The 27,413-nt window shown below is 51.5% G+C and overlaps 1 protein-coding gene across 4 annotated transcripts in view; it reads left to right on the top strand.

Annotated features, from left to right (window-relative positions):
• Positions 1-27,413, top strand: part of SORCS2 (sortilin related VPS10 domain containing receptor 2) — a 545,837-nt gene that overhangs the window by 470,821 nt on the left and 47,603 nt on the right. For all 4 annotated transcript variants that reach the window (XM_025386534.1, XM_025386535.1, XM_025386533.1 and 1 more), the window contains exons 8-11: positions 1,357-1,446; positions 9,944-10,123; positions 16,013-16,159; positions 22,875-22,977. In XM_025386534.1, coding sequence (XP_025242319.1) covers positions 1,357-1,446; positions 9,944-10,123; positions 16,013-16,159; positions 22,875-22,977 — 520 coding nt within the window. The remainder of the gene's footprint in view (positions 1-1,356; positions 1,447-9,943; positions 10,124-16,012; positions 16,160-22,874; positions 22,978-27,413) is intronic.

The following is a 27,413-nucleotide window of genomic DNA, read 5'->3' as shown; positions in this document are numbered from 1 at the left end:
TGGGCAACCATCTCCCATGTTGAGTGGTTTCTAAACATTAGACCGGCTGGCCTGATAAAGCCCTGCAGCCTAAGACCCCCGGAGCTCACCTATGGAGGAGCTGGCTGGGTTATCACTCAGTGCAGCAAGGGGGGAATACATGCCCTGGGGAACCTGAGCGTCTCAGAGGGGTTAGAAGGGCCTGATTGTCAGGTGTAGGCTGCAGGAGGTGATTTGTGGGGGCTGCAAGGAAGCCGGGCGTGACTCTGGATTGGGGGATGTGAGGACATGAGGTCCTGCTAGGATTGGACGTCTCAATCTTCTCTAGAGGGAGGGGATGACTCAGGGGAGGCGGGAGACTCGGGGGAGTGGGAACCTCAGGGGAGGCAGGAGCCGGGCTGTAAAGCAGCAGCCCTCGCTCGTCTCAGCCAGGGTGGGTGCCTGGGCATCTTGGAAGTTTGAACGACATTCACGTCTGGTCTGTGTTCGGACCCGATCATGGAGTGGTCTCAGGTGGTCTCATTCTGCACAAGGTCACAGTGAGCTTGTCTGGGGTTGGTGCTCGCGACATTGTTTGTGAGGGGCAGGAGAAGGGGGGGGGCCTCTGTCTCCATCCAGTTTCTACCCTGGTTTCCATCTTTCTCAACAAATGCAGAGGAAAGCTCTCCCTGCCCCAGCCCCGGCCTCCCCTGCCCTCTCCCTTCCTCCCTCCTCCCACCCTGCTTCTCAGAGGATCCGGGAGCCTGTGCTGGGATGCAAGAAACCACAGCCCTTCCAGCCCCACCTCACCACCAACAAGGTGGCGCTGCTGGTGGCTCAGGAGGCTGCACCTCCGGTTCCGTGGCAGTGAGGATCCGTGGCCTCCGTGATCAGAGACCTGCCACAGTCCTGTCCTGAAGGGCCTTTCTGTCTCTGGGAACAGATGTCCATAGCCACAGTTAATGGGGTTGATTGTTATGGGATCAAATGAGCTGCCCGGGAAAAGCACTCAGGATGGTGCCAGCTTTGTTTGTCATGCCTCGAAGTTCAGTGGTCACCTTTGGTGATGAGCTCATCTTTGGCCTGTCTCCGTCTCCATCGGAACTTTTTCCACCTTGTTCCATAAGTTGGATGCAGAGAAACAAGGCAAAGAGAGAGCGAGCATGGGGAAAGAAGTTAGTTCTGACTGAAGGAAGCAGAGGACGACTTCCCAGAGGAGGGGTGTTAATGTGGGGCTTTGAAGGATGAATAGGAGTCTGCTCATTTCAAGCAGAACAGGTATAAGCAAAGTAAAGGGGCATTTTCACTTGCTGAATATAATATGTAGTTTTCCATTCATGAGACTCTGGCTGGAGAGGGAATCAAGCTTCTCAAAACTGTGTTTCTTCCCCCTGTTAGGTAACATCAGCAAACCGGACAAAATACTATGTCTCTTATCGCCGCAATGAATTTGTCCTGATGAAGCTGCCGAAGTATGCATTGCCAAAGGTAAGGTGCTCCCCACTCTGCCTGGCCCCGTGGCCAGGCCCTAAGCCTATCCTGACTCGTGGGGCAGCAGGACTCACACACAGGTGCTTGGTGGTTCCAGGTCAGGATGGACAAGAACAGTATGGCCACACCCTCCAGCCACTCGCCCCTCACACACTCCATTCCAGCCCACCCAGCCCTTCCAGACTCAGCTGTGCCCAGCTTCATCCTAGGCCTCTGCCAGCTTCTTCCCTCTGCCTGGTTCATCTTTCCCCGGAACTCTTGCACATGTGGTATTTCAGAAGAAATATTGCTTGCTAATGGCCCCCCAGGCGAGCCCAGGCGTCTGTCTTCTGGTCCCATCCCACTCTTCTCCTTGCTGGTGCCCAGGGTGCCAGGGACGCCTCCATCCAGTGTCTATCTCCTGCTCTCCTCTGACATTGCTGGGGTGGAGATGATCTCTGCTGTACTCACCTCTGCATTCCAGCCACCTAGTATGCTGCCTGGCATACAGTAGGTGCTCAGTTAATGCTATTGCCTTTCCCTTGCTTCGGAAGGCAAAGAAGGGGAACCAAGGGAGCTGGGGACTTCCCAACTCTGCCCCTGCCCCTGCCTTGGGGCCTCTCTCCCTGCTGTTAATATATTATTCCCACCTACCAGAGGAGGTGATGGAAGTTCAGAGAGGCAGTAACCTGTCTGAGATCACACAGCTAGTTAGAAACAAAGGCAGATCTCAAACTGAGGTCCAGGTGAGCCAGCCCAGCCTCATGCCACACCTCCCTCCTGAGGACATTCGGATGACACCTTCTGAAGATCTCTGTCCCACATGCATAGCTGAGAAACAGATGAACCTTCCCTTCCTCCACATGTATTTACTGAGCACCAAATATAAACCAGGATGTGTGCTAGGAGGCCGTGCTGTGAATCAGAAGCCCCAGGATCCTGCTCCCGTGGGCTTTGCAGACAGGGAACAGGCAGGAGATCCCGTAGACAGACAAATGCATAAAATAATTGCAGGTTGTGGTTTGTGCTAAGAAGGGAACAAGAGGGAGAGACAGAGAGTGATGGAGGGCGTGTGTATGAGTGTGTATGTGCGTGTGTGTGTATGCTCACGTGTTTGTGTGTGTGGGCGTGCTCATGTGTGTGACTGATTTAGGCCAGGCAGCGATGGAGGCCCCTCTGGGGCTGGGAGTGGGAGGGACTCTTTATCCGAAGCTCTAAGGCAGCTCTGAGGACAGCAAGGGAGAAAGTCATTCGGGAGGAGGGCAGAGCAGGAGCTAAGACCCTGGGGTAGAGAGTGAGAGTGGAGTGGGAGGGGCCAGCGGCTCTGGGCCCCCCAAGCCCAGGCTGTGGCTTGTTGTAAAGTGCTTGGCCACAGGAGCTTCTGCGCTGGGCACCCTCAGACCTCTCCTGAGCCAGAAATGGGAAAAGTCTAGGAGGGCTTTTAAAAACTTCTCTTTAAAAAACAAGAAAAAAAAAAAAAAAGGAAAATAAAGAAAGGGAAAAAAGGAGTGAGTTTAATAGACTGAACGCCAGGCTTGGCTGAGTATGTAAATTAAAAGCTAATGGTTTCATTTCAGGCAAAGGCACTAGGTGTCTGTCCCTTTTCAGCATCTGAGAAGCCTTCCCTTGACTTTTGAGGGCTACAGCATTAGAAGCTCCTGTGTCCTGGGCTCTTTGTCCTGGTGTTGGGGAGAGGAAAGTGCACAGCCCAGAATTAGGCCCATACAGGGACCCTCTCTGCTCCCCTCTAGCATTGGAGGCTGGGGTGGCTGGGCCAGGAGTCAGCCTGCTGCCAAGGGTGCTCTCAGGAGCCTATGGCTGTAAGTTATGACCTCTGTGACCTTCAGCGATGGCTCCCTGGACCTCTGCTCCCTAGACCTGCAGATGTGATGTCAGTGAGATCTGCAGGAAGCACCAGGTTGTGTCTCCTGCTGTGGACCCTTAACAGTGTGCATTTTATCCTGATTTTCTTCTTCCCCCATTTCTACGGAAATTGGAGGTCATTGAAAAGAATCAAGAGGCTCTCACAGCAGTGACAGACACACACCCAGCCTCATGTCATTAAGTTTCAAGGGAAGACCAGGGACTCATCCAGGGCAGGTGGCACGTGCTGTGACTGTCAATGTCCTCCCTCAGGGGTCCATACACAGGATCCAGTGACCAGCAGTTGAAGATGATGGTCACTTCCTCATCAAGAAGTGGGCAAGCTGGGCTGCTGTCAGGAGAACGGGGCCCCCAGGGCCCTCCGGGGTCTTCAAGACCACATCTCATGTAGCTGAGACCTTTGCCCAGCCAGCCAGCCTGCTTCTTCTCCACCCAGGTCAGGACAGCAGCCCTCCCAGTGTTTCCCATCAACAATTTGTAGAAGTAGCTAATTGAATTTCCTCATCAGATGTTGTTGTTTTATGGTGAATTTGTGACTTGCCTATTTCCTCTTCCCACAGACTCGACCCCCCTCTTTTTTTTTCTTTTTATATTTTTAATTGCTTAATTAACATTATGAAAATCATAGACATTGGAGCAGGGGGCTCACCTGCAAACCTCTCACCCATCCACCCGATGTCTCCCCCACCAATTCTTGGTCTCCCCGCATTACTCAGCCATATGCAAAAGGGCTTTTATGTAGCTGAATTACAAGCAGTCCTGGGTCTCCAGTCTGCTTTCACAGGACACTATAGACTGTGAAAGTCTCACATGAGACTGTTTCTTGAATGATGTGTGATATCTACTTTACATGACTGTGAAGCTTTCTATTGAGGAGACTGTACTTCGTTGAGCTAAGCCAGATTCTTGTTGCTTGGAGATTTGGGTTGTTTCCATTTTTTTATCATTATAAACAGTGTTGCAATGAATCTATGTGTGCCCACAGGTACTTCTTTTTAATTTTCTCAAGTTAAAGTCTAAGAAGAACTTCAGAACAAAGGATATAAATATTTGTATAGCTTAGTTGCTTGGGCAAGCTGGGCTGCTGTCACCAACAAAGTTGGAACAGATCAGCTTCAACATAGCTTTGCCATTGTTTTCTATTTTCCTTCTATGTTAAAGGGTATAAATGATACCATCCTGCTGTTTTAATTTACCTGTCTATGAAAACTGTAAAGGGTGGGCCATTTTTATATTTGTCAATATCCTTTGCTTATTTATTTGTCATCATTTTAAAAAAAATATTCAGTTTCCCTAACAGAGGTAAACAATAGGCCAAAGCTATAAACAGACAAAAGAGAAGAAAAATCCAAATAACTATCAATTATATAAAGGCATTCATAACAATGGGTAAAAGCAAATTTAAAGTGAAATATTCCTGTATTTGCCATAAATGTATTTAAAGTAAAATAAAATTTCTAAACCATATGAATAAAGAAAGAAGTGACATCAGGTAAGATGGCAGAGCAGGACGCCCCAGGAATCCATCTTCCCACCTAGACAGCAGTGGCACTGGCAGAACCCATCCAGTGTAATTGCTTTGGAATTCTCAAGTGTATTTTAGAGCCTGCATTTTCCAGGGCAAGGCATGGATGGCATATCAAAGTCAATTCGGATAATGTCAGCTCTTAGCCTGGTAGAGGCTTCCCATCCCCCACTCCTCCAGCCTCATGGCAGGTAAATGTGTATGTATGCCTAGAGCAGCAGGCACAGAGCTTGAAGGAGCTGGAGGCCGCAGGGGTGCTATAAGGACCTTGTCTTCCAAATACTGAGGATCTGTGCTCTGACTACTGACTGCTTCTGATGACAGACGTGCAGATACCCAGACAGGCAGCCACTGTTGCAACCACCATGAGTTGAAACAGCTTCCAGGAGATTTAAAGGGTCACAGCCTGTTTTACTCTCTTTTATTTTTCCCCCTTTTCCCTTTTGGGAGCCAGACGTTCAAAAGCAACTGTATATATGGGAGAATTTAGAAAATCACCAGGCATGCCCAGGGAAAAGCAGAGGCTCAGAAAAGGCCTAGGAAGATGTTAAGCTTACATGTGTGGCTGATCCTTGGTAAAGAGATAGCCTACAACTATCAGAAATAAGAACAAAACATGGCAAGCTCTATGGAAAGGGGACAAGCTAATTTCCAGAGTTACCATATTATTGTCCAATCTAATTGGACATTAGACTCAACTGTCCAGTTTTTGACCTAAAAAAGTTACGAGGCATACAAAGAAACAGGAAAGTATGATTCATTCAAAGGAAAAAAAAAATAAACAGAAACCTTCCCTGAGAAAGACCAGATGGCAGATCTACTAGACAAAGACTTTAATATGAGTGTCTTACAGAGGCTCAAAGAACTGAAGGGAAAAATAGGGAAAAACAAGAAAATGATGTATGGACAAAATGGAAATAGCAATAAAGAGATAGAAAAAATAAAAAGGAACCAAAAGAAATTCTGGAGCTAAAAAGAATAATTGAAAAGAATACTAGAGAGATTTGAAAGCAGAATTGAAAGGCAGAAGAAGGAATCTGAGAACTTAAAGATAAGACAATTAAAATCATCAAATTGAGGAGCAGAAAGAATAAGGATTGAAAGTGAACACAGTCTATGGGAGCTTTTGGACATCAGCAAGCAGGCCAACATATGATTGTGGGAGTCCCAAAAGGAACAGAAGAGAGATAAAGGCAGAGAGACTATTTGAAGAAATAATGGCCCAAAACTCCCCCATCAATTTATATTGATGAAAAACATGAATATAAATATCTAAAAATTCAAACTCTACGAAGGATAAACACAAAGAGATCCACACCAAGACACATAACAAAATTGTCAAAAGACAGAAACTCTTTTTTTTTTTTTTTTTTTTTTTGAGACAGAATCTCCCTCTGTTGCCCAGGGTAGAGTTCAGTGGTACAATCTCAGCTCACTGCAACCTCCACCTTCTGGGTTCAAGCAATTATCCTGCCTCAGCCTCCTGAGTAATTGGGATTACAGGTGTCTGCCACCACACCCAGCTAATTTTATATTTTTAATAGAGACAGGGTTTCACCATATTGGCTATGCTGGTCTAGAACTCCTGACCACAAATGATCTACCTGCCTTGGCCTCCCAAAGTGCTGGGATTACAGCCATGATCCACCATGCCTGGCCAAAAATCGAAACTCTTAAGAGAGAATATTGAAAGTAGCAAGAGAAAAATGACTTGTTACATATAAGCAATAATCAATATGATTATCAACAGATGTCTCATCAGGAACCCCAGAGTTCAGCAGGCAGTGAGCTGATACATTCAAAGTGCTAAAAGAATTTGATGAAGGTGTTGGTTCATTAGACTGTTTCATGAAGTTTATATAAGCATCTATGGAGAAATTTCCCGTTATGTCTATTAAAAATGCTTTTAAACTTTTCCAAAATTACTTATTTAAAATGCATTCACTACAACTAATGGAAGAATACATTTATTTACCTTATAATACAACATAATAGGCAATACTACGTACATAATTAACAATACTATGTATATGCGTAGATACCCTTTCTACCTGCTTGCCTCTCCAGTCCTCCCTTCCCTGACCATTTCCTCATTCCTCAAGGAGGTATTGTTGAAAGTCCTAGATTCCTCTCATATCCATTCTGCCCCTTCGTCTTAGTTCAACAAACTGCAGACTTTGGCTAGTATATTGCTTTCCAGCTAAAAGACTGCATTTCCCAGCTTCCTTTGCAACTACATGTGGTCAGTGCTTCTAAAATCTAGCCAGTGAGATGCTAGTGGAATTGTCCTGTGTGGCTTCTTAGAGCTCTCTAATAAAGAAAGTTTTTTCCTGTTTCTGTTACTCACAAGCAAACCTAATTCTACCTAATAACAAATATTGGCAAGGTTGGTGTTTCCTTCTGCATATTTCTCCAGGCCATACAAATATCTACAATCATATATACTAGATGTATATTTGAATGTGTCTCACATCCTTCGTTTAAAAATATCAAAATGTCTCTACTATCTTTTCTCAAAGAAGACAGTAAACGCAATAGGAAGCAAAAATTGCCTGTTATTTATAAATCTCTAATCAGCAAATATTTTAAAAAGACCGTTCTCAATATTGGCATATGTAAAACAAAATAAGTGCTCTCTACTCCTGCTGGTGGGGAAGGAACTAATGTAAACTTTCAGGATAGCAATTTAACAATAGGTAACAAGAGCCTTCGAAATGTTGCGATGGGGCAATTTCCCTTCTTAGGAGTTTATGTCAAGGAAATAACCAGAGAGCCAGAGATCTGTGTCTAGAAACGTTCATGACCATCTGCCAGTTATGTTGAGAATGCTGATGGTTTCCCAGTAGGGAAGCAGCTCAGTGGAATATGGCCCGTCCACAAAATGGAGTATCATGCAGTCATTAAAAGTGCTGTTTATAGATCATTTTAATGGCAGACACAATGCTCTGCCTGTGACGTAAAGGGGCAAACTATAAACTACACATGAAAAAAATATGTGCATCACACTTGAGAGAAAGCCCAAACGTAAATATTTGAACACGCTGGTGTCAGGTCTCTCTAGAGGGCACTGCTCATAACCTCGCATCACTTCATGCATTTTTCTTTGTTTCCTAGATTGTGGAAAACATTTACCCAATGCATTTACCCAGGTTATGTAAACATTTACCCAGGGGCATAGGAGGCACACTGTAAGTTGCTGCAATCACGGTAAATACTGAATCCTGATGACATGGTTGACGTCAAGTCCCCTGAGCTCAAAGCACCCATAATCGCAGTCCCCCCCGCCACCCCTGCAGGAATCTCACATGCTACCCGACAATCTGACTGCACGGTCTAATTCCCTGCTACAGCCCGGGCTGGTGGACAAGCCTTCCCCTAGTTGGGCAGCAGAATGACCAATGCCTGGATGACAGAGTACATTTTGGCCCATGGCCCTGAGTGGGGAGGAACAGGGAGCTGAGGTGAGGAGGACAGAGCAGCCACAAGCCTGCTGCCTCCGGGCACTTCGCATGCCTCCGTGGGCTCTGCATCACCTATGGTCCCACTTCACACGTGGGGACAGCCAGGCCCTGGCACCTTGCCCTGTCATCCTTCCCTGGTTCTGTGTCTCTCGGTGCCAGTCATTTCTGTGTGTTGAATTTCGGTCCATAGACACAGGACTGCAGCTCCTGCCACTGTAGGGTCCTCTCTGCCTGTGGGCTGCATGGTAGCTGCAAAATAGCATCACTCTCCTTTTCTGCACAGTCCTTGGGGCTGCATAGCATAGGGAACAGGCGTTAGCGTTCAGGAGTCCAGCCCGGCCCTGAGCCACCTGCTAAGGCAGCTTCTTCCTCACTCTCCCCTGAAAACTGGGCTCCACTAGGCAGAATCGGGATTTGATCTGTTATTATTCAGAAAAAAATAAAAATAAACTCCTTCCCTAGGCCCTCCCATTAGATGAGAACATGTGCCACAGCCACACCGTAGTTGGGAGGGGTGACTCCATAGGTGGGGCCAGTCGAGCCCCCCTCTGTCACCTGTTTTCTGCCCCTGGAACTTGGCACTGTCTTCTCAGAGGGCAATAAAGTTCCAGAGTGAGAGAAGGCAAAGGAACAGAGGTGGGAGGGAAGCTGGTTATGGCTTCAAAATGGGCCTGTCCAGACCCCTTTACTCATGCCTCCCATACGCATTTGGTGCTGGCTGGGCAAGAAAAGAAAACAAGAAACTGAAGTATCCCCGGTTTTCCTTTTTATTCTATTGGGTTTTGGCTGCTTTCTGAGTTTAAAAACCTGGGACTGAACCCAAAGACCACTGCCCTGGGCCCACTCCAGAGCTGCCCAACACACCTGCTTCCGAATGGAAACCGAGGCGAGGGACTTTGCCCTGGCTGCCCTTTCACCTTCTGAGACCACCTTATGGGGTCCTGGTGGGGCTCCTTCTCTGCCTCCCCCTCCAGACTGTGCCCCCAGGGCTCAGGGCAGGCAGGGACCTGCACAGAGGGACCAGGAGGACGTGTACAGGTGGGGATAGTGTCCCTGGACAACGAAGCTTTAGTGGATGAACCCACAGACACCTCCCTGCAGGTCGCAGAGGACAGAGCCACACCTGGCTCCCCACTGCACTCAGGGCCTTTCTAGGTATCCAGTGGCCGGAAAGTTTCTGGTATGGAGTGGGTGCTTCTGAAATGTGTGTTGAATGAAGGAGGGAGCAGAGACTCACCTGTTCCTGTGGATAGGAGGAGAGGGAGGGGCTCCAGCCCTCACCCCCGGAATCAACCATCTGGGGGTGCATGGAGGAAGAACTCCACCTCCCCACTGTTGGATGGATGGATAGCCTGATGTGGGACCAGGAGGAGGTGTCCCCAGGCCACCCTCCCATAACCTGGCTTAGAGCATCCCAAGGCCATCCCCATATTAGAGATGGGGAAATGGAGGCCCAGGGAGGTGAGGAGACTTGTCCAAGGCCACAGAGCCCAGAGCAGGCGAGCCAGGAGGCAAATCCAGGCCAGACTGGCTCCAGGAGAGCCCGAGGCCTTCCCCACCCTCAAGGCCTGTGCAGCTGCCTTCTTCCTCCCACGCGCGGCCCCCAGCCTGGCCCTGACCCTGTGTTCCCCGCACATCCCCGCAGGATCTGCAGATCATCAGCACGGACGAGAGTCAGGTGTTCGTGGCGGTGCAGGAGTGGTACCAGATGGACACCTACAACCTGTACCAGTCGGACCCGCGCGGCGTGCGCTACGCGCTGGTCCTGCAGGACGTGCGCAGTTCGCGGCAGGCGGAGGAGAGCGTGCTCATCGACATCCTGGAGGTGGGTCCGGCGTGGATGTGGGCGGGGTCTGCCGCCAACCCCCTGCCCTCTCCCCCACCTCCTCCTCCTCCCTCCGCTCCTGCCTGTCTCTAATGCTATCTTAGGGGTCTGCACACATCTGTAAACAGCCAAATATTTTAAGCTTTGCAGGCCAAGAGGCTATTATATAGGTATTTTTAGAGGAAGAGAATTTCCTTCTTGAGGAAATATGAAGTGCAATGATCATCGAGTACAAGTTTTTGTCATGAGAAGAATGGAATTCTTTGAGGGAATAACATTTTACTGACTTGGGTCAGCCTGAGTGTTCTCTGCCAACTCCCTCACAAGCTCTCATCAGAAGTCCTGGGCTGGGGTCACCCCTGAGGGCAGTGCTTCTCTCTGAGTGCCCCGTCTCTCTCTCCCTCTCTCACTCTCTCTCTCTACCCCAGCCCCTTCATCTCTTCCTTCTTTTCCCTCTCTGTGTCTGAAGTCTGCCTTCCTCTCTCTCTCTCTCCCCCCCGCTACCCCAGCCCCTTCATCTCCTCCTTCCTCTCCCTCTCTCTGTCTGAAGTTGGCCTCTCTCTCTCTCTGTCTCCCCGGATCCTCCCCACCCCAGCCCCTTCATCTTCTCCTTCCTCTCCCTCTCTGTGTCTGAAGTTGGCCTTTCTTCTCTCTTTCTCTCTCTCTCTCTCTCTCTCTCGCTTGCTCTCTCTTGCTTGCTCTCTCTTGCTCTCGCTCTCTCTGTCTCCCCGGAATCCAGCCCTCCAGCCTCCCTCCTGTCACTTCTCTCACCACATACGAATCCCTGGCCTCCCCTGCTGGGTTGCCATCCGAGCTCGGATGGGAGCCTTCCTTGCTGCCCTTCCGGGTCCCCCCTGGGCCTCTCGCATGAGCCTCCACTGACCCCAGAGAATGCCCCGTACATCGCGCCACTATTGCTCCATTTCCACCTGGATCCCTGCAGCAGCCCTGCTCCGGCCAGGCCCATTTACAGGTCAGAAAACTGAGGCTCAGAGAAGGCAAACGACCCGCCCAGGCAGACCTAGACGTAAGCAGGAAAACCAGGACCGGCCCAGGCCTGTCTGCTCTGAGCCTGGTGCCCTCCTCTTGGGACCCCTCTCAGTTGTTCACCTCCAAGCTCCTTCCTCTTGCCTGTGGGGACACCCCCAAGTGGCCCATTGACGCAGGCTGGGGGAGTGTCCTGTGGGTGGCCAGTAGACCCTGGGCAGGCAGTGGCACTGATGGGCTTGTGAGTGGGAGGCACCAGACTCAGCATTCATCCCTCCCTTGCCAGAAGCAGCAGAACTGTGGTCCCCAGGAAAGTCACAAATGGAATCATTTGTTTGCAATGATAACCCATGTGTCAGGGTTTACCTCCTCAGCGGACGATGCAGATACAGCCTCACTGCCCAAAGCCCCCTGCAGGCAGCGCCCAACCCCACCCCTAGTGTCCCAAAGGCCCTGCCCTGTGAGCCTCTAGGAGGGGACTGGGTCCAGCACAAACGTGGCTCTGGAAGGCAGTGAGTAGGTGATGATGGGATGGGAAGGGGGCCAAGAACAGGGTGGGGTGAGGCTCCACGGCCGTCCTGTCCACAGGCATCTGTGATGCCTGCACCACCACATGCCGTGTTCTGGGCCCCGCCCTTGGGACACAGGCTGGATATGACATGCACCATGCACCCCTCATGAAGCAGGAAGACGGCTCCCAGCTGTAGTTCTGACTGAGAGTGCCGGGGCCTGAAGACACAGCACAGAGGCAGTTGGCCAGCCTGGGGCAGAAGTCAGGGAGTGCTTCCCGGAGGAGGCTGAGCAGGAGTTAGGCAGGTGCGGAAGGAGCTCAGAGCCACACACAGAGACCTCAAGGCAAGAGGAAGCAAGGAGCCAGAAGAGGTTTGCAGTGGCCCGGTCCAAAGGTGACACCCACTCTCCACCACCTGGGTGCCCTCCCAAGGGATATCCCTTCTCTGAAAACCATCAAACATGGGTCACAGCTGGTTGTTACAAGCACAACTCTGGAGCCTGACTGCCCGGGGTCAGGTCCATGAACTGGTATGTATTTGCTCTGTGGCCGTAGGTGGGTTTCTTAACCTCTCTGTGCTTCCCTATGTGCAACAGGGATGGTAGCAGCACCTTCCTCACCGGGTTGCCGTGAGTTTTAAGGCTGTCATTCCTATTGAATAGGCAGAGCAGCGCCTGGTTCCAAGTGAGGACTCACTTTGTTTGCCCAGCACTTGCCCTTTCTGGGGATCAGGGATAATTAATGGGTGGGGGCTGACGCCTGAGTCTCACTGCACACGACCAGTACTGTTGCTGTCGTGGTGGTTGTGCACCCAGCAGCACATCCAGGAAAAATGTTTGGTGCAGATGACACAGCCAGGTACTGCCTCAGAAGGCTGCGGGGATCTCTTCCCCTGCGGGGCACAACCTAGGTTCGAGGCAAGACAGCAAATCTTTCCTGGACTCCTCTTGTGCTGCAGCTTGGGTTATGAATGGGGACTTACGGAACATAGCCCTGTCCCCTACCCCCAAGGAGCCCTGGCAGCAGGCATCTCAATGGGCTGAATGGCGACCCCGAAATAGGCATGGAAATGGTGGCCCACATCCTAATACCCAGGCCCTGCAATGTGACCTTATTTGAAAAAGAGATTTTTGCAGCGTCATGAAGTAAAAGACTCAAGCAGACATCATCCCGAATTATCCAAGGGGCCCTAAATGCAATCACAAGTGTCCTTATCCGAGACGGGAGAGGAGCCACAGGCTCACAGAGTGGCCCCGTGGGGACAGAGGCAGAGACTGCAGCCGCAGGCCAGGGAGGGCTGGAGGCGCGGAGCTGGAAGGGGCAGGAAGGATCCTTCCCTGGGGTCTGCAGAGGGAGCACAGCCCTGCCCACGCCTTGACTTTGGACTCTGGCCTCCAAGAGAATAAATTTCTGTTGTTTGAAGCCAAACAACTTGTGGGACTTTTTTTCACAGCAGACACAGGAATGAATACAGCTGTGATATGGGCAGTTATGCAGCGACACACTGATATTCTGAGCTAATGCTCCGCCAGTCAGACCCACCCAGGGGCCTTGGCCTATATCTGGATCCACGTTATTTATTGCTGAGCGTTTTCATGGAGACCCAGCTGGGATATAAAATGGCAATTACCCAATAACAAAAACCATCATGGGCAAATCAGCCTTCGACCTGCCCGGAGGACAGCAGAAAAGCATTTCCACCAAGCAATGGGCAGGACAGAAGCCCTCTGGGTGATGTCCCTGGGTCCCCGTCCTGCCTGCCTTGTCGGGGTTCTATGAGCTTATAAGACACAAAGACTTGCAGCACGTTGCCCGGGCCTCCCTTCAGCACCAGACCACACAGCAGAGGATGTGCAGCCATTTGGTGGGTGTGTGGTTGGTCCGAAGTCTAGCACAGAGGGACCTGTCTGCAGCCGATCTAGAGCCAACACTCACATTCACACACACAGACACAGGCTCACACACATGCACACGCTCTGCCCTCTCCCAGCCCCCGGCAGCTCATCTCCTGCAGACCAAGCCCAGAGTCTGGAGGGAACTCAAAACCCTGTGACATGGAGTCCTGGGTTTCTGCAGGGCCTGCACTTGGTACCGCATCTCACAAAGAGGCTGGACTCTGGGCCAGGGACCCCATCTGCAGTCATCAAGTCGAGTGAACAGGAGACAGAGTGATGCCCCATGGGCAAGAAGGAGCTGGCTCATCCCAGCCTTTGAGACTGTCCGCCCAGCAGGACCATTGATGAAGCTTCCTCTGCAGAGAGGAAGGCTACCCCCAGACCACAGCATCCTATGCAGATAATACTGGCAGCTGAATGCTCTGTGCATGGATTTGCCGCATGTATGACGTTCCCTAGAAATTCTGGGTGGATGCTCACAGTGTGATCCACTTGGCTCCTAGCTCTGCCTGTCTGTGTTGATAAGACCTGGTAGGTCCCAAGGAAAACAGCCTGCCCTGCCTCCCAACTCCCACATCCAGTGAAGGCAGCCCGGAGTCTCTGAGAGCCAACTCCGAGGGTAACCTAAACCAGCCACAGCCATCAGTGGGAGGCAAAAGATCTGTAGCTACCACCCTATGCCTGCCCCAACCTTGCACTTTGAAACAGACAACTCGTTTGCTAGTTTCCCAGCTCCACAGAGGGATTTTACCCAGAGCTCACCCACATCTGGTTTAGATGACTTAGATGAGAAGATTTGGAGCTTTTGATCTGGTGATATTTAGGGGAGACTTTTGACTTTGAATTAATGCTGTAATGAGATGAGAACTTTGGAAACCTTGATGGGGTGAATGTATTTTGCTTGAAGACTGATGTGTGTCCTTGGGGGTCAGAGGAGGGACTGTGCTGGAGAGAATAGTGCCCCCCTCAAAGATGGCCACATCACGAGCCCCAGAACATGCATGTATGTTACCTTATGTGGTAGAGGAGGAATGAGGTTGCAGATGAAATTAAGGCTGCTCATCAGCAGACAGGAAGATGACCTGGGTTATCTGGAGGGGCCTAGGGTCAGCACACGGGTCCTTAACATTGGAAGAAGTAGGCAGGAGATAGAGAAGATGTGATGGTGGAAACATGGTCAGAGAGATGCAGCATTGCTGGCTTTGAACACGAAGGAAGGGGTCATTAGCCAAGGAATGCCGGTGCCTCTAGAAGCTGGAAAAGACAAGGAAAGGGATGCTCCTTTGGAGCCTCCAGAAAGGAATGTGATTCTACTGACACTTGACTGTGGCCGCATGCTAGGCTTCTGCCCTCCAGAGCTGTGGGAGAATACATGTGTGTTGTCTGAAGCCACTGGGTTTGTGACCATCTGTTATAGCAGCTGCAGGAAGCTCAGACCCCAGTCCTCTGGTTTCATCATCATGGCTGCTGTTCTTCTCCCCTTGAGGACCTGCTGGAGTTATGAGAATTCAGTGAGAGGACATGTGTTAAGTTCAGTGCCTGGAACATAGAAGCACTTAATAACTGTATGCCATTACTATCCTAACTAGAATCTTTGGCTATGGGCCTTTGGGCAGGTGGCACCCCCTCTGAGCCTCAGTTTCCCATGGTGCAGGCTGCATATACAGGTGTAGAAACAGTTTCTGGCCTGGAACACAGGAGGCCTTGACAAGTGGTGGGCGTTCTTCTGCCTCTTCACACCACACTAGTGGATCTTGATAAATATGAGTCAAAACCCTCCATGAAATAAGGAACTTGCAGGAAAAGACCCTCTCTGGGAGCAAACCATTCGGTTGAACTATGTGAAGTTGCTGACAGTTGCACGTTTCTTATAGGTCAACTTAGTAACCACTCTTGGACGTTTGGGTCACTGCCATGGGCCTCTTAGGAAACCTTGAAAAAGGGACCAGGTTAGCTCTGAGCACTGAAGGCAAGTGGAGCCCTGTCCTGGGTGTTCTAGTGGAAGCATGGACCCTCCTGTCTTCATTCCTTGGCATGTTTGTATGGGGATTGAGCTGGGGGTCCCCAGAGGCAAGCCCAGAGGCAATTCTATTGGTCCAGGATGCATGGTCCAATAGAAACAAGAGGCACTGGGGGGATCTGAGCTCTGAATCAGGACCTCTGAGGCAAGGATGGGGTGAGTTTGAGGGACAGGCAGGTCAGGGGTCCAGAACCCCACTTGCCATCTGATGGTTGGTGTCTGGACCTGGGAGAACAGCTCAGCAACATGAAGATCATTCAGGCTTCAGAGCTAGACCAAACTAGCTTCCCATTAAAGCTGGGGCCGGAGTCTTGGATCCCTGGTCCCTCTAAACCTCACTCACCTCTAGAATGTGTCTCAGCTGCAGGCCATTGTGAGTGTGAAATGAGGCCACATGTGGGCTGGAGCACAGTGGATACATGGTCATCAGAGTGCTCCAGTGTAAGGTTACAGTCCTTCTTGTATTTTTGTCCCAGGTCAGAGGGGTGAAAGGAGTCTTCCTGGCAAACCAAAAAATTGATGGGAAAGTGATGACACTTATAACCTACAACAAGGGCCGTGACTGGGATTACCTGAGGCCACCTAGCATGGACATGAATGGAAAACCAACCAACTGCAAGCCTGTAAGTACCTCGGCTCACATCACATACCATCCATGGGGTGGATGCTAGATATAGCTTCAGTAATCAAAAAGGTCAGAGGTGGTGATGTCTGAGAAGGACCATCTGAGACACATGAACCACCTATTTCTGCTGGGTGTGGTAGAGAGGGTCAAATGAAACTCCTTGTTTTACAGAAAAGTTAATTGGAGGTCAGAGAGGGAAGTGTATCAGTTTTTCACACAGAATTGCTGTGCAATAAGCCACCCAAAAACAACAACATTTATTTCCCAGATCTACAGGTGGGCTCAGCTGAGTGGCTTTGCCAACCTTGGCTGAGCAGCTCTGCTGACCTTGTCTGGGCTCAGCTGGGCGGCTCTGCTGACCTTGGCTGGGCTCAGCTGGGCCGGCTCTGCTGACCTTGTCTGGGCTCAGCTGGGCCGGCTCTGCTGACCTTGGCTGGGCTCAGCTGGGCGGCTCTGCTGACCTTGGCTGGGCTCAGCTGGGCGGCTCTGCTGACCTTAGCTGGGTTCAGCTGAGGGGTTCTGCTGATCTTGGCTGGGCTCAGCTGGGCAGCTCTGCTGATCTTGTCTGGGATTGCTCATATGTCAGGGAATTGACTGATTTAGGCTGGTCTCCGCTCTGCACATCTTGCATCCTTCTCCTGGAATCAGCTTAATTCTCATGGTGATACCAGAAGTACAAGAGGATAAACAGAAACAGGCAAGTACATTTCAAGCCTGCTGGTACATCTGCTAAATCTTACTGGTCAACATCAAGGATCTGGGAAGTGTACTCTGCCCAGGGGAATGAGGGCTGGAGAGCAGACACTTGCTTCTAATTCGCCATGGAAGGCAGTGTACCATCACACTGTCAGTAAGTGATGGAGTTGGGCCAGAGCTCAGACATCATGAGCCCCAAAGCTGGCCCACTATCCCAGGGACACCTTTCTACATGAATAGAAGTGTCAACTGCCTGAGTCCTTGGTTGCCTAGAGTTGAGAGGGATCTCTCAAAGTAGCTGGGACTCTTGCCAGCTGTGATGTGGCTACCAGGGATCCAGGTGGTGCACAGGCCCATGCTGGTGAGGAAGGAAAGATAGAGCTGTAAGGAGCCCTGATCCTAGCTAAGGTGAGCACTCAGCTGCCAGGGTCCAGTGGATGCAAGGGAGGAAGAGGCTGAATGGGCCAAGAGAATCTGACCAGGCTTCCCACTCCCCTTCCAACACCCCCATGAGACCTGGCCTCTCCCAGGGCCTCTCTCCTTGCATACCACAGGGAGCTCACCACCACCAGCATCCCTGCCCCTTTCTGGGTGCTGAGCAACTCAGGGTGGGAGAAGGGTCTAGTGTTGGAGCTGCACAGAGCTGCTGTCTTAGCCCCCTGACTGTGTGATCTTGGCTACATCAACCAGTGAATCTGAGCCTCTGTTGAAAAGGGAGGAAGATGATAAACATCCCTGTGGCACTGGGGCGAGGATGAGATCAAAGAATGCAGAGACCGGCCTATGCCTGGCATGGAGCAAGCTGCAAGGAAGAGCGAATCTCATCCCTTCCAAGCTCTCCCTCTTTCTACACTGTCCCCAAGGCCTAAAATGCCCCCTCCCTTTTCCTCATCTAGCAAGCTCCTACTAACACCTGAAAACCCTGCCCACATGTTCCCTCCACTGAGGAGCCTTCCCTGGGCATACTGCTTCCCTGTTTCCCACTGTCACCCAGAAGCCTCTCTTAGACACTACACACGGGGGACGCCTGAAACCACCCATCTCTCTGTCTCAGCTTCCTCATGTATAAAATAGAAAGAACAAAAGTACCTGTTTGACAGGGTTATATTCAGCAAATCTGCATGAACACTTGCTATGTGCCAGGCACTGTTCTGCAGGCTCAGAACACACCAACCAACAAACCAGAAGACATTCCCTGTCTTCCTGGGATTCTACCTGGCATACAGCAGGGCTTAGAAAATGGTGAGCCACTGCCGCCACCGGCCCCAGTGTTGGCCCATGAAGGCCATGGTACTAAGAGGCGAGCAGTTCCTCCTCCCAGACAGCCCTCACTCCAGAGCCAGGGCGGGACTCTGACCCCCAGGGCAGCCCGTTGCTCTAAGCTGAGGCTTGAGCTCTGACTTGGGAACACTCACCTCTCAGAAGCCTGCTGTCCGCCTCTGCTTAAGCCCCCCACTCCTGCTGATAACACCTGTCGACCTGTGTGGAGAATTAATTACCTGCCCTTTGTAAAAATGCTTCCCAGAACAGAGTTGCTGTGAAAGGGCTAATTTTTGTATCATCATCGGCAAAGTTAAGCCATATTAATCTGTCAAAGCAAGTTTTTGCTAAGAATAGATTCTTGTCTGTGATTATGCAGCTCAGTGAGGAGATAACCTCGGTGAGATTTGTCTTGGCCTTGAAACAATGAAATAGGAGCAAACTGGTGAGCATGCAGCCCCAGGCAGGCATGTGGGAACCTGACTGGGCACGGGGGAACGTAGAACCAAGTGCACGGAGCCCACGGGGGCACAACAGACATCAAACTACAGCCTCGCGGGCTGGGCATGGTGGCTCACACCTGGAATCCCAGCATTTTGGGAGGCTGAGGCAGGTGGATCACCTGAGATTGGGAGTTTGAGACCAACCAGGCCAACATGGCGAAACCCCGTCTCTACTGAAAATACAAAAATTAGCCAGGCATGGTGTCACATGCCTGTGATCCCAGCTACTTGGAAGGCTGAGGCAGGAGAATTGCTTGAACCTGGGAGGTGGAGGTTCCAGTGAGCCAAGATCGTGCCATTGTACTCCAGCCTGGGCAACAGAGTGAGATTCCGTCTCAAAAAAATAAATAAATATTATAGATATATATATAAAAAACACCCGCATGGCTCAGAAGGTCTGGGCTATCCTGTATGTGTGGCCATGGCATCTCCAAGGGTGAAAGTGCAGAGGCAGGACGAACTGGGCCACTCACAGGACCTCCTGGGCCACTCACAGGACCTCCTGACTACATCCCTCCTGCAGCCACACAACCTCTCAATGAATGGGCAAACTGTGCCTGAGGACTTAGTGCTCATAAAAGTGATGCCTGATTATTACAGAATTCTTGGAAGATACAGAAAGTTATAAAAAGGGAAATAAGGTATAACCAGAATCACACCATCCAGAAAAATAGTAACTGGGTATTTTTGTTCTTTACAATCTTTTCACTCATACACACATTACCAAGTCGTCATTGGGATCACACATGTGCGTGATTTTTCAGCCCTCTGTTTTTCTCTTAACTCTGGGTCACGAATCTTTGCCCAGGCCACTTGACCTGTGCCCTATCTGGGGATACCTCCTTCCCTCAATGGGGAAATGCAGGGATGGCTTTAACGGAGGAGTGGCATGATCAGATCTGTTTTAGGATGATCCAGCTTCATTGGAAGGTGGTTTTGAATCTGTTTGCATCTTGAATTCAGCATAAAACTTCATTCACTGCACAGTCCATGGTCACTCTTCTGAGGCATGAGGCTGCGATGAGTGCTAGGCATCCAGGTGGCTGGTGCTGCATCTCCCGGTCCTGGTCCATCTGGCAGTCTTTGATGATTTGCTAGACACTTCTTTAGGGCACCCTCTGGCCCCTATATGCCAAACAGGCAGAGAAGGGAGAGTCCTGGGACAGCATCAGCCCCCAGCTTGGCCTGCCTCCAGCCCTGCAGGAACCCAGGCCCACTTCAGTCAACACTGCAGCATTCTGCATGGACTCCCAGGGCCACAGCCTGTCCCAGGGGTCTCCTGTCCTTGTCCTGGGTGGCCTCGGAGGAAGCCCCATCTCTGACGACATGCACCCGAGGCTAGTTCTGGGGCTCCTGATGCACACTGGCCTGCCACCTGTGCAGGGCATCCCGGTGCCCTGTGGGCGGGCTCCTCCAGGCCTGCTGGCATTGCCCTTCCTTTCACCTGGTGGCCCAGGCTCGGGTGGGAGTGATTGTGTCAGACACCAGCACGGTGCCTGCAGCCGCCTCAGGAGCTGGGGGAGACGTCTGTTTGGCCATCAGCAGGCCCCAAGGTGAATGCAAAGGGGTTCATAGTGCTGCCTGTGTTCACCAGTGGCCTGCAGGCCATAACTGGCCACCCCACAGGGAACCCTGAGGAGGGTTCCACTTCTCTGGCCTGAGTGCCAGGCAACCAGGATAGGCCACTAGTGGTGAGGGGTGGGGAGAGGTAGCTAGGGTTTGTGAAGCGGCACCCTCTAATTCAACTCTGCCCACTGTGCACGCAGCAAGTGACCAGATGTGCACAGCTCATCAGGGGAATGGGAGAGGTTGATGGAGACCAGCCCATGAGCTCTGGTCTTCTAGAAAACCTAGAATATCAAAGCATGGCAGAGCCAGGGCGGCCTCTGCCAGGCACACTGCTGCTGGGGACTCCCGCACCACACCCCTGCTGAGCTCCTTCTCCTGATTAGAGCTGCCTTCTGCAGTGCGGAAGCCAAACGCTGCCTACCAAGATCACAGCGGCCTCCTTCCCCAGCAAGCCGCCTCTGTCTTCCTTCCTGAGCTATCTGGGGGGGACAGGAGGTTAGGACTGAAAGGTGCCAGACCTGCTTTTCCGTTGTAAGAAATCGGAAGAATCTATTGCAGCAGGCAACGTCTTAACATCTCACAGATGTTCAGTGGGGCCTATTTGTCGCCATTCGATCCAGGTGTTTCTGGAACCCTCAGGTGGCTCTCCAGGGGTGACATAGTGCCCAGGCTCCTGCCACCCGGGGCCCTGTGGTCGTCAGCTCAGGACTCCCTGGGTTCCCCTGCGGATGGTCTCAGTCCCTCAGTCATCTTCAGGATGTGCCTCTGCAGTGGACATGGGGCACCTTTCAGCTGAATTTGCAACCTTTCTTTTTTTTGTTGTTTTCTAACAGCTTTGTTGAGATCTCACATCCCACATAGTTCACCTTTCAAGTGCAAGTTCAGTGGCTTTTAGTCTATTCACAGAGTTGGGCCACCATCACCACTGTCCCTTTTAGGACATTTTTACCACCCAAAAAAGAAGCCCCTGATCCTTAGCTGTCACCTCCCTATCCCCCATCAGCCTCCAGCCCCTGGCAACCACCTGTCCATTCCTGGCTCTATAGATTCCCTGCTCCGGGCATTGCTCATGGATGAATCGTACAACATATAGTGCAACCCGTACATCTGTTAAATCCTAGAGAAGACAAATAAAGCCCATCTGCCGACTGCAGCCGCCACCCGGTCGCATCTTATCCAAGTAAATATCCAATTTCCTGAACGGTTTAACATTTAAGTTAGGGTCACCTGTGTAAAACATAAGCAATTCATGGGCCAGAAGAAAGTGTTATTATAACATGAAATGAAGAGAGAGGTTATCTCTGACGTGGATGTTAGTAGATGATATGACACCGCAATGATGAGGGGATTCTGGAATGAGCCCTGCAGAGCGCGTCAGCAGGCCTCACCGTCACTGTCTCCATTTTGAGGATGAGGAAACTGAGTCCCAAGGCTGCCCAGAAAATTAGTGGTGCCTCTTAAGTTACAATTTGGATCTCTGGGCACCCAGTTCTAGGATATTTCTAAGCTGGAGATTTTTAACAGAAAAAAAATAATTGTAAGGTGGCAAATACAATGTTTACCATTCTTATTAGTAAACAATTAGGCAGTACCTTGCCCAGGGGAAGGGCTGGACCCCAGAGGTGTGCCATATTAATCCAATATCCTGTGAAGCAGAGGTTATTGTCCCATCTCACAGAGAAGAAAGAAAGGCACAGGAAAGTTAAGCATTTTTCCTAAGGCCACACCTCCATTTAGAGGAGGTACGAGGAGTCTAAGCCCTGCCCTTTCTGTGACCAGCCTGAGGACTGCCCTGCCTCAATTTACCCTGTGGAGTTCCCTGACTTGGGGAAATTAGGAAGGCTGAGCCCAGAGTCATTCCCCCACAAAGCCTTTCGGCATCTGTCGGTTCAGTGGGGTCTCTGGTGGTTCACCTATGTCACCAAGGAGGACTCGGCCAGCCAGACCTCTGAGACCCAGTATCTCAGGCTGCCAGAGGGAGATCAGGAGAAATGGGGTCTCCAGAACCAGCCCCCTGGGGCTCTTGCACACTTAACCCACCCCTCTGTATCTCAAAGTGGGAGAGTCTTATGGGGTGACATCCTCTGATGCCAGGGATACTGTGGTCACATAAGAGGCTCCCAATAAAGGTTCTGCATAGGTGAATGAATGAATATGAGCTTGGGCCATGCAGGCTCCAGGAATCACATCCCACAGCCCAGCACTGCACAGAGGAGCCATGTTGCGGAACCCACCTGCCGGGACCCATGCCCAAGAGCCCTCAGTGGGAGAAGCCCCAGCAGCTGCATCCATGAGCAGAGGCACCACACCCAGGGGCTGCGGGGGTCCCTAATCTAGACCAGGGAACGAACAAATCCTCCTGGGTGTCTCACCATACCCAGATGCTGTGGGGGTCCCTAATCTAGACTAGGGAACCAACAGATCCTTCCAGGTGCCTCGCTTGTGCCCGCTTCCACCTCCCAGGCTGTCAGCACAGGATCTGCTGAAGCTTCCCTTGTCCTTCCCACCCTTTCCCTAGAGGTCAGCCTCACACCCGCTTCCCATCCTCTATCCATTCCTCCAAGGCACTCCTGGCCCAGCCTTCTCTCCCCAAAAGCCACAGGGGCAGGTTTGTCATCGGGCCTAGTTTTCCTAAGGATGCTCCTACTCATGTGTTGACAATTGCTTCCTTTCTCTTCCTTGCAGCCAGACTGCCACCTGCACCTGCACCTGCGCTGGGCAGACAACCCCTATGTATCAGGCACCGTGCACACCAAGGACACCGCCCCAGGCCTCATCATGGGGGCAGGTAGGTGGCTTCCATCACGGGCAGCTGACAGGTGCCGTTACAGCCCAAGAGTACCTCCAATCTCAAGGGTCAAAATGGATGGTCATGGGCCTGAGGGCATAGTATGTCCCTTAGGAAGCAGTACCACTGCATCTCCAGGAAGCTGAGCTCTCATGGCAAATTCTGAGAAGTGAGTGCATGGCCCAGGGTGGGCATATGATATGTGTCGGCAGAATGGAAACATGAACAGATGGAAGAGTTGACCAATGGATGGATGGATAGATGAAGTGATAGATGATGGGTGGGTAGATGTTGGATGAATGATGGCTGGCTGGATGATGGACAGATGGTGAATGGATGGATGGAGGATGGATAGGTGAATGGATCGATGATGGATGGATGGATGATGGTAGATGGGTGGTAGATGGGTGGGTGGGTGGATGGATGAGTGGATGGATGGATGAGTGGGTGGGTGGATGATGGATGATGGATAGATCCTGAATTGATGGATGGATAGATGAATGGATGAATGACGCATGATGGATGGATGATGGTGGATGGGTGGTGGATAGGTGGATGAGTGGGTGGATGGGTGTGTGGATGGTTGGATGGGTGGATGGATGATGGATGATGGATAGATCCTGAATTGATGGATGGATGATGCATGATGGATGGATGATGGTGGGTGGGTGGATGGATGGGTGTGTGGGTGGATGGATGAGTGGATAGATGGATGAGTGGATGAATGGACAAGTGGGTGAATGGATGATGGATGATGGATAGATGCTGAATGGATGGATGGATAGATGAATGGATGGATGATGCATGATGAATGGATGATGGTGGATGGTTGGTGGGTAGGTGGATGGGTGGGTGGATGGGTGTGGGGACAGATGGATGAGTGGGTGGATGGATGACAGATAGATGCTGAATTGATAGATGGATGATGCATGATGGATGGATGTTGGTGGGTGGGTGGGTGGATGATGGATGATGGATAGATGCTGAATGGATGGATGGATAGATGAACGGATGGATGATGCATGATGGATGGATGATGGTGGATGGGTGGTGGATAGGTGGATGGGTGAGTGGATGGATGAGTGGATGGGTGGATGATAGATGGATGATGGGTGATAGATGATGGGTGAATGGATGGATGGATGACGAATGAATGACAAATGGATAGAAAAATGGATAGATGGGTAGGTGGATAAATGGATGGATGATTTGTATCATGGTTGATATTTATTGGCCCCTGAAAAAAGTTCTAGTTTAATGGGGGGAGAAAAACAAGTATACAACTAGCCCTTTTTTGAAAACCCAAAATTATAATTTTTGTGTCTGTCTCTTCCCCTAAACTAGAACATCCAAGAATCCTGGTATGCTGATCAAATAATACCATAAAATGAGGTTGATTTGCTTTAGAAGAACCATTCAAAACACAAAGTAGAGCCACCTGTCTGGGGTCACTCAGCTGGTGTGTGGGAGAGCCAGGCAAGACTTTGCACATGGGGTCTGTGACAGTCAGAGAGGCAGCGTCTCCTGCAGACGCTGGACAGCAGAGGCACAGGCCCAGAGCTCACACTTCCTGAACCCAGGACCCCTTCCCTCCATTTCCCCCAGCACCATCTGCCACACAGAGGGGTTGGCCATGTGGCCAACAGCCAAGGACCATATGGATGTGAACCCCAGACTCTGAGCTGGTCTGACCCTTCACCATATCCCAGCACCGAGCTGGGGCCTGGCTCAGGGTGGGCCCTCCAAGGCTGTTTGTGAATGAGTGAGTGACGGGACAAGTGAATGAGTGGCCATGTTGTGATGGCAGGAATGGCCTTCTGGGTGGAAGGGGGAACATGGGGACCCCAAAGGACCAGACCAGAGTGAATGGACTGGCTGGAGGTGAAGCCTACGTGCAGGGCTGGTCTGACGGCAGAGACCTGGCCTGTCTGGGGAGGCTGGGGCTTTGCAGCTGGGAAGAGAGGGGATTGTGAACAAAGCCCTTCAGCTTTTGGAGTTCCTCTGTGTGCTCTCTATGCCCGGGGTCCTAGGCAGTGACAGCCCATCTGGACAGCCTCTGTCTGCCCCCACAATGACCAATGAAAATGCGACCCGTCAGCGTCAATGTGAAGCCACTCACTGCCTATCAGCTTCCACGCACAGACAGACTCACCAGCCACGTTAGATGCCCCCAGTCCTGTGGACTTGGTTTCCTGGGCTTCTCAGTGACAGGGTATTTAAAATGCACTATCTTGATTGGCTGAAACCCCAAATTCTTGACCAAAATACAAAAGGCATAATTTCCAATGTTTCCACCGCTCAAAGGCCCTGAGAGCCCAGAATGAGCATCCCGGTCCCCCACCATCTCTCAGTGCATCCCTGAATTGTGCAGGAGTCACACAGAGCACTGAGAGCAGCTCCCCTCGCTCTGTGGGGGTGTCAGTCACAGCCTTCCTCCCTCCCTGCCTGCCCCCACACTGTCCCTACAAGGGCAGGAGACTACACTTCTATTTTATTCCACTTCTGTTCAGTCTTGGGCAGGGCTTTCCTGGAAGATGGAGCCAGCTGTGCAATGTGGGTCAATTGATGTGTCCATTGTTTCCATCCTCCTCTCCAGCCCTGAGCATCTGCTGAGAGCAGGAGGAAAAGGCGCGTGGGCTGGCTGCACATCTGCTGGCCCGACATGGCCGCCTGCCCTGGCACAGGTCCCGAGGCCATGTGGCCGCACTGCTGGAGGTGGCTAGGGATGATGGCTACCTGTTTCCACGGGGTCGCTCCCCTGCCCGCCCTGTCATTCATTCCTGAATTCCATCCCGGAGCCAGGCAGATAAGAGGCATAAGCCCCAGGCTCTACGCCTCCCAGCTGTAGGACTCTGAGATTTCACTGCACTTCTCTGAGCCTGTTTCCTCATCTGCAAGATGAGACAACAAAACCTCCACTGTAGGAATGAGACAGGGTAAGACAGGAAACCTTCAAGGCAGTTGTGCTCTGCCAGGCTGTCCTCTCATCAAAGGGGACGCTGGACACTCCCGCCCACATGCCAGGCACTGCACTGGGTGCTGGAAATGAGGGAGTTAAGACTCAGTCACTCAGGGGTGAGCAGAGGAGCAAAGGGATGATGACCACAGGGCCAGATGCATCCTGATGCCAAGTTCCTACAAGATGGTCCAGGGGGACGTAGGGTATGGGCACTCGATTCTGCCCTGGGGTTTGGATTGAGCCTGCTGGACAAATGGGCATCTGCCAAGCCGACCCACAGGGAAGAGGACGCTTGAGGCAGAGGGCACCGCGTGTGCAGGGTGGAGGTGGGGGAGTGCCGCGCTGGGGTCTCGAGCTCGAGGAGATGCATTCTAGTCTCTGGGGACCATCCTCAGGTCCAGCCTGCAGAGATCAGACTGCAGAGGGACCCAGAAAGTGAGGCTGTGGCTCCAACTATTAATAGAAGGGGATGGATTTGAGAAGCAAAGACAGAAACTTGACTTCTAACCCCCCTAGTAGAGAATCAGCCATGTTGAGCCCAGAAATCAACCCAGCTGTGGCTGAGGGTGCTGGTGGCGGGTTCTTCCCGACTGGGCATGTCGCAGGACTGAAGGGCTGGCTCCCTTCCGAGTGCTTCTGTGGTGGAGTGAGTGGCATCTGAAGGATACGTCATCTTCATCCGTTCTTCCTCATCTTCACCCTTTCTTCCTCATCTTCACCCTTTCTTCCTCATCTTCACCCTTTCTTCCTCATCTTCATCATTTCTTCCTCATCTTCATCCTTTCTTCCTTTCAATAGACTAGGATAGGAATCCTCACGCTGAGTTATACCCTATGAGATCAATGCTTCCTGCTCCACACCTTCGGGGCTCCCAGCGAGCCAGTGTTCCCGGACCCTGCACGGTCTGTGGCCAGCTGCTTCCTACCACCCCCATTGCCGAGGCTGCTCTCCATGCCCAGGGCAGGTCCCTGGGTTCCTGCTCCAGCTCATGTGCCTCCCCCAGAAAGCCAAAGAGTACAGAGTGGGTGCCAACCCCCACCTGCTCCTCAGATACCATGGGTGCCCCAGGTGATTATGGAGTCCGCTCCCTGTACTGCCCTTTGCCCCATCCTGGTCACTGGTCTATGTCCCAGCTGATCATCCAGACGTCCTCAGGACCCGACACAGAGCAGAGGCCGGTGAACACTTCTCCGTCCCTAGCCCTGGCAGAGGTGATGGTAGCATTTAGCCAAGAAAACCTTGAGGGGGCTGTTTGGGAGCTGGGAACACCACAGCCTGCTCTGTGCTGCTGGCTTGGCTCAGGGAACTGAGTCTCAGAGCCATTTGCAGGCCCAGCCCTCCCCAGTGCAGTCCCTTTTTGGGGACTTGGCCGGTCAAGGGCCCATCAATGTCAGGACGTGTCTAGATGTGAGGGCGAGAAGCCCTTGGCCTGGCTGAGGGGCCTGAGTGGGGTTGGGAGCTGACCTGAGCCCCACCA

Source organism: Theropithecus gelada, chromosome 5 (assembly GCF_003255815.1).
Source record: "Theropithecus gelada isolate Dixy chromosome 5, Tgel_1.0, whole genome shotgun sequence".
NCBI lineage: Eukaryota > Metazoa > Chordata > Mammalia > Primates > Cercopithecidae > Theropithecus > Theropithecus gelada.
This window is presented reverse-complemented; position numbering and strand designations above follow the sequence as displayed.